This window comes from Eimeria acervulina, genomic scaffold (assembly GCF_000499425.1).
Source record: "Eimeria acervulina Houghton genomic scaffold, Eah_scaff409, whole genome shotgun sequence".
Classification (NCBI taxonomy): Eukaryota; Apicomplexa; class Conoidasida; order Eucoccidiorida; family Eimeriidae; genus Eimeria; species Eimeria acervulina.
Window position 1 is genome coordinate 1 of NW_013549826.1, and position 13,923 is coordinate 13,923.

The following is a 13,923-nucleotide window of genomic DNA, read 5'->3' on the forward strand; positions in this document are numbered from 1 at the left end:
TGTATATATATGTATATACACATACTATATAATATATATATATATATATATATATATATATACACTCACATAGAGGCAGTGCCGCTGCTGCGGTCTACAGCAGCAGCAGCAGCAGCAGCATTAGCAGCAGCAGCAGCAGGGGAAAGACGAAGGGCAGAGCACATCGCTGCTCTGTTCATATTGGGGCCTGAACGGTTGCCTGTTTCGGCAAGAAAGACAGAGAGAGTGTTGTTGTAGTGATTGAAATTTAAATATTCAAATATTAATTCGTTCAGCAGCTTCACCTCCCATGGTGTGCAGTTGTTGGTGCTGCAAGGCTGAGACAAAGCAGATAAAACAAAAGCAACTGCTGCTCTTCTTTGTTTATTTGTTTGTTTGTTTATTTGTTTGTTTATTTGTTTGTTTATTTGTTTGTTTATTTGTTTTGTCTTATTTATATTTATTTTTTTCTTTTTAAGCAGCTGCTGTTCTGGCTCTCGTTTTTTGTTTGGTTTCAAACATACTTCCTATTTGCTTGAATATATTTGTTGTTTGCTTAAATACTATTTATTTTCTATTTGTCGTTTCTTCTTCAAACGATTATTAAATAGATTTATTTAATTATTTTTAAAATTGTTTTTATTGCCTTTTCTTCTATAAATGATTATTAATTATTTTTAGTTAATTATTTTTATTACCTTTTCTTCAAGAGCATTAAACAACTCGGCTAGCAGTTGGGCGCGAAGTGTGCGGATGGCGCCGCGGGTCTCTAAGGCCTGAGTAGCGGCACTGATAAGGCATTTAATGCTTTCTTCTGCCATAGTTAAACCACTAATAATAATAATAATAATAATATTAATAATAATAATAATAAGAGTAATATAATGATAGTATTAGTAATATATGAAGAGACACTCCACTATGTTTCTTCTCTTCCCCGCTAATAGATCGTAATGTTGCTATACACCGCAGCAACAGCTCTCCAGTGTCTGGGGGAGAGAGGGAGTAAATAAGCTCGCATTAAATATATTTTTTATCTTTATCTGCAGAAAAGAGAGAAAGATAAACTGTAAATTTAAACTAAATATTTCTCCAGCAGCAAAATGTTTCAACTTGCGGGATTGCCACGCATGTGCCGCAGCCACAGGCGGCTACAAATACGAAGAAATAAAAAATAATAGAAGTGAAGTTAAAAAGAAAATCAACGGAGTTTCTCAGCCTCTTTCGGGTGTACAGGCAGCCAATAAAATACAAGTGCACACAACCCAAGTGGATGGAGCTGCGGAAAAAAGAAATCAGAGGGCGTATAAAAGTAGAAGAATGAATTTGTTTGTTTTATGTATTTATTTAGTTATATTATTTAAACGCAAAAACAAAATAATCACCCAAACAAAACAGCATTTCAATATCGCCCACGGCTGCGGTGGGCGTCGAAACGCTATCGAGCTGAGACCGATATAATGCGCGAAATAATTCTTTTTTCGAGAAATTTAATTGAAATTAAAATCTCTAAATTGAATATTTAATTATTCAAATTTACAAATTTGTTTGGAAAGGGAAATAAACCAGAAAAAATTCAAATACCTGCACCGCAATTCACCCCGATCGATCGCATGACCGCCGCCTCCCATTGAGCGTCTTGACTGTTGAAACCTTTCTATTTAAATATAAAAACACAAAAGAAAACAAATATTAATTCTTTTTATCTGTTTTAATATCGTTTTATATTTTTTTTACCTCTTTAAAAAGCAATATCATTCCGCTTTTCACTCACCGGTCTACACACCGCCGTCGTCTCGGCTTCAACTGAGGCAGCCAGCGGACTTCGTGGAAATCTTCGCGAATTGTTGCAATTAAATTAATGTATTTTTATATTTTTGAGTTATTTTATTTGTTTTTTTGTTTATTCTCATATTACGCACAGGGAAATTCAAAAAGATTTGTGTTGTGTGGAGCGAGGGAGAGCCGCTATTATTCTGCGGTGTATATATACATGCAGTGTTTTGTATATTGTTGTATAAAGTGCTTCCTATCACAATTTATATATTTTTATGATTGTTTCTGTCCGTATTGTAGTCCATATTGCAGCATAGACTGTAGCATTGCGCTCTACTTACTGTCTATTTATTGCTGTTAGTGTGGGGTTGTTATCTCTCTTATTAAGTCTTGCATTTATTGTTATTTGAATTGCTTTATATAATGTTTTAATTAATGCTGCTGTCTGTGTTCTTGTGGATAGACTAGTATTTTTTGTTTTCCTCTCGTGTGTATTGCTGCATTAATAATTATTTTTGCTATTGTTTTTAATATTTGTATTTGTGTTTATTATTCTGTTTATTGCTGCGTTTAGAATTTTATTATTTATTGGTGTGTACATACTCTCAAAATTTCTACTATTCGCAAGCAATGCAATGGGCAATCAATTATTATTTTCTTCTTTTCCTTCTCTCTTTAGTTCATTACAAAGAAATATGCTGCTCTTTAATAACACAAAACAGCAGCTCCAGCTGTACAAGTATGCAGTTAACGCCCCCTTATTCACGACATTCTTTATATAATTATTAATAATTAATTCTTTTTATATATTTATTAATAAATGCTTTGTCTTTATCGTGTTATAAGTAAGTGCATGCTCTTTATACAATTATTAATAAATGCTCTTTCTTTATATAATGATAAATAATTGAATTCTCTTTACATAATTATTAATAAATGTTTTCTCTTTATACAGTTATTAATAAATGTTTTCTCGTATGGTATTATAAACGGATGCATTTTGTATAAATAATTATAAATAAATTGTCTCTCTTTAAATATTTTTAATTAAATAAAAACTTTCTTTCTCGTTAAATAATAATCAACATTTGCATCTCTATGAATATAAATAAACAGAAATATTCTACGAATAATACTAAAAGCTGTGTATGGTGTATAATATCATATATAATGATGTACATTAAACAACCCCAATTAAATTATCCTTTTGCTTTATCTGTTTATTTATTTATTTATTTATTTATTTACTTATTTATTTATTGTCATTTCTTTTTCTCTTTTCAGAATAAAACAAACAGAGACAGAAGACGCTGAACCTCCACTGCCAACTCCTTTTAGTTTTTGTGTGCAGATAGACGGTGTGTCTTCTTCTTTATTTATTTTTAATTTATTTTCATTTCTTTTTATTTTTACTTCTTTATTCTTGCATCAGCTTTCAAAACAAATAAAAACAAATAAATTTTATTTTCAAATAACAGGTTGTTGCTTAGGGTTTAGGGATAAAACGGAAAGCACAGGCTTTGACTGCTCTAAACGGTTTAGGGTTTAGGGTTTGTTCTCTCCACGACAGTCCCACCGCCGCCCTGTTATTTGTGCTGCTGCTAGTGCTGCTGGCGCTGCTGGCGCTGCTGCTGCTGCTGTTCGAGTGCTGCTGCTGTTGCTGCTGGTGTTTAAAGTATTGTTTGAGTGCTGACTGCTCGATGTTTTTCTGTCTATTGCCTGTCTCTTTCTTTTTTATTATTTATATTTATATTTATACTTATATTTACATTTATATTTATATTTATAAGGTTAATGTTCTTATTTGCGTGTGAATGCAGAGGATTTAAACGCATGGATATACGTGGGAAATTTATCTCGGGGTGTATCGACAGCTGAAGTAGCGAAGTCTTTGAAAGTTTTAGGATCTCTGCTAGCAATTAATATACCGAAGCAGCAGTTTTCTTCTTTTGCTGCTGGATATGCGCTCGTGCTGCTGCCTTCAGGGAGAGCAGCAGCAAAAGCAATCGCTCAAAAACATAAAATTATTATTGGGGGGAGACGCATCATTATGTGGATATATAACAGCCCTCAATGCCGTCAGTCTTCACTGCTGCTCTTGCTGCTCTTGCTGCTGCTGTCGCTGCTGTTGCTGCTGGTGCTGGTGCTGTTGCTTCTGTTGCCGTTGCTGCTGCTGCTGCTGCTGTGGCTTCTGTTGGTGGTGCTGCTGATGTGATGTATCATTAATAGGGGCATTGCTATCGCTGCATGCATGAAGTATGCATGCAGTATGTATGTATGGCATATTTTCGTGGTTTGTTTCTGAGTTTCGTATGCATGCATATTTGTTTATAATGTTCATGAATGCATTCAATGCGCTGCTTCTGCTGCTGTTGCTGCTGCTGCTGCTGCTGCTGTTGCTGCTGCTGTTGCTGCTGCAGCAAAGGAGCACCACGTGGAGTGTAGCTCGACATTATTTATTGATGGTTTGGGAGCAACAGCTACCGAAGCAACAGTATACAAAATGTTTGCTGCTGTTGACGCCACTATAGAACGCGCACTCCTACCTCGCAGCGAAGACAGCCCAGCTGCACTTGGATACGGCTGGGTAGAGCTGTCTTCACCAATGCAAGCAGCAAAGGCAATGCAGCAAATCCGAAAAGAGCAAAGAAAAATATACTCTCTGAACGTACAACAAGATCTCGCGACTGTCAGGGTTTGGAGCTGCTGGCCTCCCTTATATCTCTTTTAATTTGCTGCACTGTCAACCTATTAATATGTTTATTTATCAATTCATTTGCCTATTCGTTTGTTTGTTTATCTTTTTTTTCGTGCTGTACTGTTAACTGCCCTCGTTCTATTCAACGCCTTATTTATTCATGTGTTGTATTATTTTGTGCTGCTCTTTTATATATAGAGAGCAATTCATTTATATATACATACATATATATATATATATGTTTATATATATGCAAACATATAACCCATATCCAGCATATAAAAACTATATATATTCGTGCTTCACTGTTTACTGCTGTTTCCGTATTAACATTCGAATTTAAATTAATGTTGTGTACTGCTACTGCTGTCGTTTGATTGAGTCTCCTTATCGCGCTGTCTGTACACATCAACTAACCCCTACTACAGTCACTCTGGTGCACCTCTACGCCTTGCATTCGCTCGATAAACACTAATAATAAATAATAATAAAAGACGGCTAGCTAGCTAGCTGCATTAGAGAACAGAGGTGAGGCACTGTTGCTGTCGTTGCAATCATACAATTATATATATATATATATATATATATATTATATACATTTATGATATAATATAGGTTTCGACAAACAAATAGTTTGAAGGGTTTAAATAGATGTTGTATTCATAAAACATAAACAAAGACTGCAGTACAAGGAGGCTCAATGAAGAGCTAACAGTTAGACGATGCAGCACCGTCTTTGCCCCCCGCTGCAGCAGCTGGCAGCCGCCAGTAATAATCCATTTGTTGAAAAAACGTCAAAGTGGTGTTGGGGACGTCGAAGAGGAAGACGAAAAGTTCTCCATTGGTTGGGGTGTACAGACACCACACCGCACCGCACAGGGTTGGCTGGTTGCAGGGCTCTACTGCCCTTCCTCATATATAAATAAATAAATATATATATATAGTAGTAATTATTATTTATTTGCGCTTTCAAATATTGAACAGAGACGAAGACAACGTAAAGAAAAACATGTGCGTGCTGCATGCAGTGGCTTAACCTGCCGGATGAGTGAGTAGATGCTTCCTATACACATTCATTTACTTATATATATATTGGATTATATATATAGAAATAAATAAATATAAATAAATATCCAACGCAATACAACGACAACAAGTTCATAGCTAAGAACTTAATGAAGATTTGCCCTTCTCGCTTTCGTTGCAGTCTATATATATATAAATAAATACACAGTTTGCGTTGTATAACATTCAATAACAAATATATCTACTAAACAACACATATATTATAAATAACAAATATACAACAAATATATATATATATATATTATATTATGCACAAGCAAGGCAATATAAAGATGCATCCATACACCCTACTGAGTGTGAAACAGCATCGACTTGTGTGGGTTTACGAGGAAGGATAACAATACAATACAATAATATATATATGCATATTATATATCTATATATATAATTTTAAAGGAAAAATATAACATGTACATATATATATATATATATTATATATTATATACTCTATTTAATCATCTTCCCCACAAAGGTCAAGAGGGCTCATCATTGTATTCAAAACTTTCGTTGCAGGGCTGCAACCCCGAGGATCTGCAACATCTGCATGGCTGCCCGGGACAATCTTAGCAACGCTTTGATCTGGAAAATGTTTGCTAAATATGCTTCTATAGAGATAAGCTTCTTTAGAGTTGGGGGGGTTGTAAGGAAAGAGAATATCTGCATTATTCAACATTAAGTCCGTTACCTTCTCCTCTGCATGCCGCTGTAAAGCCTCTATCCATTCACATGATACACCAAACTGATTATCTACACAAATTCTATCTATTATAAACTGCGGCAGCTCTTCTTTGTAAGCATTGCGCAGCAATTGCTTCGGCAGTCTCCCTCCACTGCATCTCTTTTCTTTAGGGTCTATAGACATAGCATAATCAACAAAGCTTACGTCTAGATAAGGAACACGTGCCTCTACCCCCCAGCACATTGAAGCTTTATTAGCCCTTAAAGAATCTGTAAAATGCATATCCGACATTCTCTTTACAATTGCCTTATGAAGAGCCTCAGGATCCTGCTCTTCTTGCATGTCTCCAGCACAGCCAAAGAGATCTGCTGCTCCTTCTCCTGTGATTACCATCTTAACTCCAATACTTTTAATTAAGCGGTAAAGGAAGTAATTCAATAAAGCTGCACGCACCGTTAGTACGTCATAAGACTCAATCATATATATTAAATCTGATAATGCATCAATAGCTTCCTGAGCCTCAAAGGTAAACTCATGATGCGTACACCCCACGTGTTTCGCCACCATTCGTGAACATTCAAGATCTCTAGACCCTTTAAGGCCTATTGCAAAAGAATGGATCTTAGGCGTCCAGAAGTGTTCGTTCTGTTCTTTATTAAATCTTTCATTATAAAGCCTGCAAACTATAGATGCAATAATCGCCGAGTCAATGCCTCCATACAACAAAACCCCAAATGGAACATCGCACATCATTCGCTTGCTTACAGCTTTCTCTAGCTCTTCTCGCAAACGAGAGAGATCACAAGCTGCTGAGGGAATAGGGGCTTCCGGCTGCATCCACTGAGGCTTGTAGAAACGCTCCATTATACCAGATGCCTTTGAAGACTTAAAATAAAAAGAATGCCCAGGAGGAAACTCCCGCACGCGGACGCAGTCTTCCTGCAAGGCCTTCACTTCAGAAGAAAACCATATTGATCCATTTGCTGAATGACCCACATAAAGAGGAGAAATACCAATAGGATCGCGAGCTACAAGAAAGTCGCCGGTATGTCGGTCAACGACAATAGTAGCAAAATCTCCATCCAACATGGATACGAAATCCCTTCCAAAGTATTTAAAAAGAGAAGGAATTACTTGGCAGTCCGACTGCGTCTGTAGTTTTATGGCTTCATCTTCTGGTAGACGCGCCCGAAGCTGCAAATGATTGTATATTTCGCCGTTCGCTACGCACACAACGCGGCCTTCTGGATCATTTAGAGGCTGCTTTCCAGAAGTTGGATCCACAATTGATAATCTCTCATGAGCCAAAGCATGGATTCTGTCACCTCCGTAGCTAATCACATCAATGCCGTTCCAATCCGGGCCGCGGTGTCTGATCAGCTTTGAACGAGCTAAACAAAGTTGGCGTAAAGCACTAGGATTGAGAGGGGAAAGCAGAATCGCCGTAACACCGCACATCTTCAGGGTCGACGATGATAACTAAAGAAATCAACAGAAATACACAAATTCAGAAAATATACGCAAAAACAAAACACGCATGCAAAGTTTTAAACGCTAACTCCCACTACTCTAACACTCCACGCGACGACGGCAGATGGGAGAGGAGCTTCCACTGTACTGCCTCTCGAATTCATAAACACCGCACAAATAGAAAGGAAAATAGCATGCGCTGATACAAAAATAAAGAATTAAAAGCACCAATTGTTGTCTTTTTCTGAAACTACACCCACAACGAGTGCCGGGAGAACTCGCAAGCTTCGCCCGCGGCGCAACAACACCCCAAATCCCTTTCCTTCTTTGTCTAGCAGATTTAACTTCGTGAATAGGAGAAGAAAGAAGATAAATATGATATTCTGCTTCTAAAGAGAACAAGAACAAGAAACATTCACAGCAGAATGCGTGCGCCTTCATGCGCAACAACAACAGGGCTCTGGGGTTTCGGTGAGAAAGGAGGGCTGCCGGCAGCTCCGTTCAACAATGTCTACAGGTAAAAACGGCGGCATCTATGTTTTAAACCGCATTTTATACATTTAATTCAATTACTTGTGGTAAATTAAATTCAATAAAACTGTGAAGGAACCGTCTGTCTATTTACTGCCTTCAAACGAGCACACGCGGGAGGCTCTGACTCTGTCGATGCAATACCGCTTTCACGAAGAATGAATCTTCTAAAGCAGAGTGCAAACTCCTAGCAAAGTTGTGCTTCAGGTTGTTATTTAAAATGCGGCAAATCTCTTCTCAAATCCAACAAACATCTTTGCAGCACTTCGCTACCCAACCCACAGCCTTCGCTTCATCAACGGCCGCCACGAAGGTTACAGTGTATGGGGGGCCCTCGCGCCTTCAAAATAATACATTAAAGCAACTGCAGGAGTTCTCAGCGAATAATTATATTCTTCTAAAGAGTCGGCAATAGCCTCCAGAAGCCTTTGAATGGACGCCCCATAGTCCTATAGTAATAGACAGCTCTAAGGGGCCTAGGGAGAATGCAGTAAAGCAGCTGCAGTGGATTCTACGGAGTCAGATTAAAACAGTTATTCTAAAACAGCAGTGGAAGACTCCAGATATCATTAAAAATGATGTAATACAACAACTCCAGAGGGAGCAGACCCCAGCCTCCTCTTAAAGGATATGGATGCCACAGCGGCACGAGTATTCAACAGCAGGAGTTAGAAGTGTATTCAAAATAGACCTGTTAAAACATCAAACAATGCGGCTCTGCCTAATTTTGTTTAGCTGCTGAACGCCGTTGTTTGTACACTGCTCTGTGTTGGTGTGGCTACAGAGGGAAAGGTCTGTCGAGAGTAGGTGAATGAGTTGATTTTGTTATTTTTTGAGCATAAAGAAGCGCAGATTAATAGTTAATTACAACTTCGCGCATGCATAGAAAACGATGGTTGGGGCTGTTAGACTTGTATAGGCTTTTTTCTTGCTGCAGCAATAACAGTGAACAGTGCTGCGACTCAAACTTCCACATTATTAATCGGCTGAGTTTATAATTAATGTAATAGAGACAGAAGAGGAATTCAGTTGCTCATAAGAAAACAATTTATTAAATGTTTCGACTCATTCAGCCGCCTACACTCAGGGCGAGATCTGTCTATACACCTGAGGGCATCCCGGCTGCTGTAAATACTCTAGAAGAAATGAAAAATAGATCTTACAAGTAAGTACTGCAAATACTGAGCTTGTTATGCAGCAGGGCCCTTCGCCTTCTTAATGCCTTCCTAATTACCTGCTGCAAGAAGCGGGGTCTTGAATGACTGGCGGTCTGCTGGCTGTAAGTAAGAACACCGGGCAGTTGCTGCTGCTCCTCCTGCTGCTCCTTCGTCGCCGTTGCTGCTGCTCCTGCTGCTGCTGTTAATGGTGCATTAGTTTGGCCTGTATCTGATGAGGAGGGTTTGGTTCGACGAGCAGTCATACATATATACAATAAAATAATATGATAACATATATAATGCAAACCTGCATTATCTATTATATATGCATATATATATATATACACAATATGCATAACGCTTTATATATATATATATATATATATTATATAGTATAGATAATGCTTTATAAACGATATAGATACAAAGTTATGAATACGCAGTAGAGAATCCTCATTGATGTTGAGAATTACGTTTCTGTTGCGTAGCTGCGAAGCCGCAGACATCTCCATAAAAAGCAATTAAAAGCCCAGTTGTCTACCCCTTATTATTAAGGGAGTACAGACAAAGGAAAGGAAGGAAGAAGGAAAGAGAGAGCAAAAAAAACCATTCGGGCTGCAAGGGCGAGCCACATGCAACATTTGTGGTAGCGGCTTCGTTGCCTTTGCCTGTAGCGGAAATTAATTGTTTTTGTTTGTTTTGCACGGGATATTGTAGCTGTATTCCGTTCAGCAGGTGTACGTACAGCTGAATGGGTCCCATGAGACTAACCTGAAGAAGTCGCACCCCCGTTAGTTTATTTTATTTAACGCCATATTTTGTGCTTTGTTCTGAGGGTGCCAGACATTGACTGAACAACTGTTTGGGGAAGAAGTATGCAGATCTCTTAGTTGTGTCGTTTGGGGTGTATGCACACCGGAAACAACGCATATATTTACTTCTCTTCTCTTGAAGTAGGAACAAGAGAATGCAATGAGGGGAAGAAGAAAGAAAGATCAAAGACCTCCATGCATCTGCATCTCCTCTGCATGCGGCTCAACTGCAGCACCAGCCGCTGCCGCTGCCGTCCACTGGGCATCTGCGAGTTCTTCTACTTCAGAGAGTTCATGAAATAGAGGCCTCGCTCTTTCATAGCTGCGTGCTGCTGCTATACGTCTTCTATAAAGGGGATCGTAGACGTATGGATCGTCTAATATATCAGAGTATCCGTAGGACATATGTTGCTTGCTTATGCGCCCGTAGGTGTACGGTGTTCGTCTGGGGCTGCCACTACGCAGCCACATGTGAGAAGGAATATGAGTAGAAGGAAGGCCTGTTAAGAGTCTTCCGGGTCTACGAACGATCTTTGGGAGAGATGAATCATAGTCTGAATAAGAAACTCCCTCTCCCTCTGCTCTTAATATCTCCTCTTCTATTGAAGACACCGAATCGGAGTGTACGTCCAGCTCGCTACTTCTCCCTGAAAAGGCTCGAGAAGAGCCTAAACTTCCCGACACTCCCCCTATCAACGGCTGCATTTGTCTCTTCGCAATATGGTGGGCCAGCAGAATTGCAAGTATTGAAGGGGGGATCGTAAGCACCAGAGCAGCAGCCCAGGACAAAGCATCTTCTCCTTTCTTTTCTTCATCGTTGTCGTCATCCTGACGGGCAGGGCGAACAAATACCAAAAGCAAAGAGAAATAATACCCATGCAAATGCATGCATGCATTTGCATGCAGATTAGTTCGACAACGGGAAGCAAAAGAAAGTCAGCAAAGGAAGTGTACAGACAAGACACTTTAAGTGCATTATAGATATATCTTCTGCAGTGTAAAGAAGACGGAGAAAAGGGCTTGTTGTTGTTTGTATTGTTGTATACAGTGGGGGCATACTAAAGAAGGCCGTCGCTTGCGAACTTGAGTCAAAAGGCTTTCATAAGATATCGCCATTCCTGTAGGATCTACATGCGCATTACTAGAAGAAGAAAACTTTACTGCTTGCTCCTTTTGCTGCTTTAAAAGAGCATTCAGCAGCTGCACTGTTCGAATGATTTGCTGCTGTTCTCGGCGTGTTGGGTTGGGAGACTTTGGCTTTTTGCTGCTGCGGTTTTTAATTTTTGCTGCTGCTGTATATTTAGCTTCTCTGTTGTCATAATAACTTCCTTCGTCATCGCTGCTGTCTTCCTCATAAGCAGCAGGTATAGCTCTGCTGCTGCTGCTGCGGTTGTTGCTGCTGCTGCTAATGCTTCCCTTCTTCGACTTCAATCTCATGTTCCTTCGGAGCGGCTCAGGCCTCCGTGCTGCTGCTCTTCCTTTCTGCAAAGCTTGTCTTCTTTGAGAGTATCTTCTGTAGTTGTTGTTGTTGTTGCTGCTGATTCTGCTGTTCCTTTTTATAGGTTTTGCTGCTGCTGCCGGTGGACGGCGACACCCCAACTGCTCTGCAGCAACCTGGGAGCTGCGACCTGCATGCACTTCGTCTTCTTCTATTTCTTCTTCTTCTTCCGTATCTTCTTCTTCTTCTTCTGCTTCTTCTTCTGCTTCTTCTTCTGCTTCTTCTTCTTCTTCTGCTTCTTCTTCTTCGTTGCTTTCGTCGTGGTGTCTCGACTCCTGAGGTGGGCGCCGCTTAGGTTTGCTCGTCTTCTCTGCTTTCTCCCTTACCTGCTGTTGCTGCTGTTCCTGCTGCAGCTGCTGCTGCTGTTCCTGCTGCTGCTGCAGCAGCTGCTGCTGTTCCTGCTGCTGCTGCTGTTGCTGTTGCTGGTGCAGCTGCTGATGCTGCTGCTGCTGCTGCTGCTGTTGCTGTTCCTGCTGCTGCAGCAGCAGCAGCTGCTGCTGCTGCTGCTGTTCCTGCTGCAGCTGCTGTTGCTGATGCAGCTGCTGTTGCTGTTGCTGATGCAGCTGCTGTTGCTGTTGCTGATGCAGCTGCTGTCGCTGCTGCTGATGCAGCTGCTGTCGCTGTTCCTGTTGCAGCTGCTGTTGCTGTTCCTGCTTCAGCTGCTGTTGTTGTTCCTGCTGCTGCTGCTGTTGCTGTTGCGGATGCAGCTGCTGTTGCTGATGCAGCTGCTGTTGCTGTTGCGGATGCAGCTGCTGTTGCTGTTGCGGATGCAGCTGCTGCTGCTGCTGCTGCTGTTGCGGATGCAGCTGCTGTTGCTGTTCCTGCTTTAGCTGCTGTTGCTGTTCCTGCTGCAGCTGATGTTGCTGTTCCTGCTGTTGCTGCTGTTGCTGATGCAGCTGCTGTTGCTGTTGCGGCTGCAGTTGCTGTTGCTGTTCCTGTTGCAGCTGCTGTTGCTGTTCCTGCTTCAGCTGCTGTTGCTGTTCCTGCTGCTGCTGCTGCAGCTGCTGTTGCGGCTGCAGCTGCTGTTGCTGTTCCTGCTGCTGCTGCTGTTGCTGTTGCGGATGCGGCTGCTGTTGCTGTTGCTGATGCAGCTGCTGATGCTGTCCCTGCTGCTGTTGCTGCTGTTCCTGCTGCTGCTGCGGAAGAGGAGGCGTTCCCTGGTGTTTCTCCGTCTGTTGCTGTTGTTGCTGTTGTTGTTGTTGCTGCTGCTGCTGCTGTTGTTGTTGCTGTGGATTCATCAGAGTGCCGGTGGCCAGTGCAGCCGCTGCAGTGGTGCTGCCTTCAGCAGCTACAGACGAATGGGCGTCGTCTGCGTTCTTAGACGGCTCTGTGCGCATGCAGAGTTATATGTGCACAAACCCTAATCGCTAAACCCTAAACCCTAAACCCTAGATGAAGACCAACGCCCATAGGATATTACGCGGATATAGGCGGAAGCTGCGACGGAGGTGATGAGCGTACGACACAGCCAATGCAATATAATACGCTATGTACTGTACAGCACAGCATATGCATATATATATATGCATATGTATATGCATATATATATATATATGCATATACATAATAGAGTATATGCAATGCAATATATACAAGACAGTGCTGCCTTATAAACTGAGTTGCACTGTGCTGTGTTTCGCCTGCCTGCAGCTCCGCCCGCAGACCCCTTGGCGGATATTCCAAGGCTTCCTTCTGTATATTCTTCTGCAGGAGACGAAGGCTCCCTGAAGCAAGAAACATTGCAACTAATAAAATATAATAAAGCCTATTTGGACAGATATTTCAGGCTAATCATGCTGTGCAAGAGCCACCCTCAATATAAACAACAAGCAGCATTTTCGCTTTGGGTTGCTACAGGAAGGCGCAAGCTAAGTTAAGCAACAGTTTTAAAAATAAAGGGGAGGGTAAATGAGCTTGTTGTGTGGGATAGGGTTTCAGGGGGAGTTTGGAGTTTGTTTTATCTTGCGGCTGTGCAGACTAAGAGTGGGTTCAGTTGATCTTACGGAGTCAATGCTGAAGACTGCTGGCTGCCGCCTTTCTGTGCTTCCACATTGTTCTGAGTAGGAGTAAACGACAGCAAACGTAAACAGTTAAGCCTGTTGGCCGGTGCTGCCTCAGCTGTTCGCTGTTCGATACGTGCAGCAACGTGAGGCGTTTCAACAGTATTTGCACGGCTGCAGCAGTTTGCAGGCAGGCAGAGACCTACGGAGGTCAGAGAGCCGCCCTGAACCCCTTCC

At 41.0% G+C, this 13,923-nt stretch overlaps 2 protein-coding genes across 2 annotated transcripts in view; both read right to left on the reverse strand.

The window, feature by feature from the left end:
* Positions 1-5,990: 5,990 nt before the first annotated feature.
* Positions 5,991-7,676, reverse strand: EAH_00037160 (asparagine synthase, putative; the record flags this gene model as incomplete). The annotated part of the gene is made up of 1 exon (XM_013395559.1): positions 5,991-7,676. The coding sequence occupies one exon, from the start codon at positions 7,674-7,676 to the stop codon at positions 5,991-5,993; it is 1,686 nt and encodes a 561-aa protein (XP_013251013.1).
* A 2,695-nt stretch (positions 7,677-10,371) lies between these two features.
* Positions 10,372-13,923, reverse strand: part of EAH_00037170 (hypothetical protein, conserved) — a gene marked incomplete at both ends in the record, with an annotated part of 4,461 nt that continues 909 nt past the window's right edge. Inside the window, 4 exons of the mRNA XM_013395560.1 lie at positions 10,372-11,016; positions 11,248-13,011; positions 13,266-13,410; positions 13,690-13,860. Coding sequence (XP_013251014.1) covers positions 10,372-11,016; positions 11,248-13,011; positions 13,266-13,410; positions 13,690-13,860 — 2,725 coding nt within the window. The remainder of the gene's footprint in view (positions 11,017-11,247; positions 13,012-13,265; positions 13,411-13,689; positions 13,861-13,923) is intronic.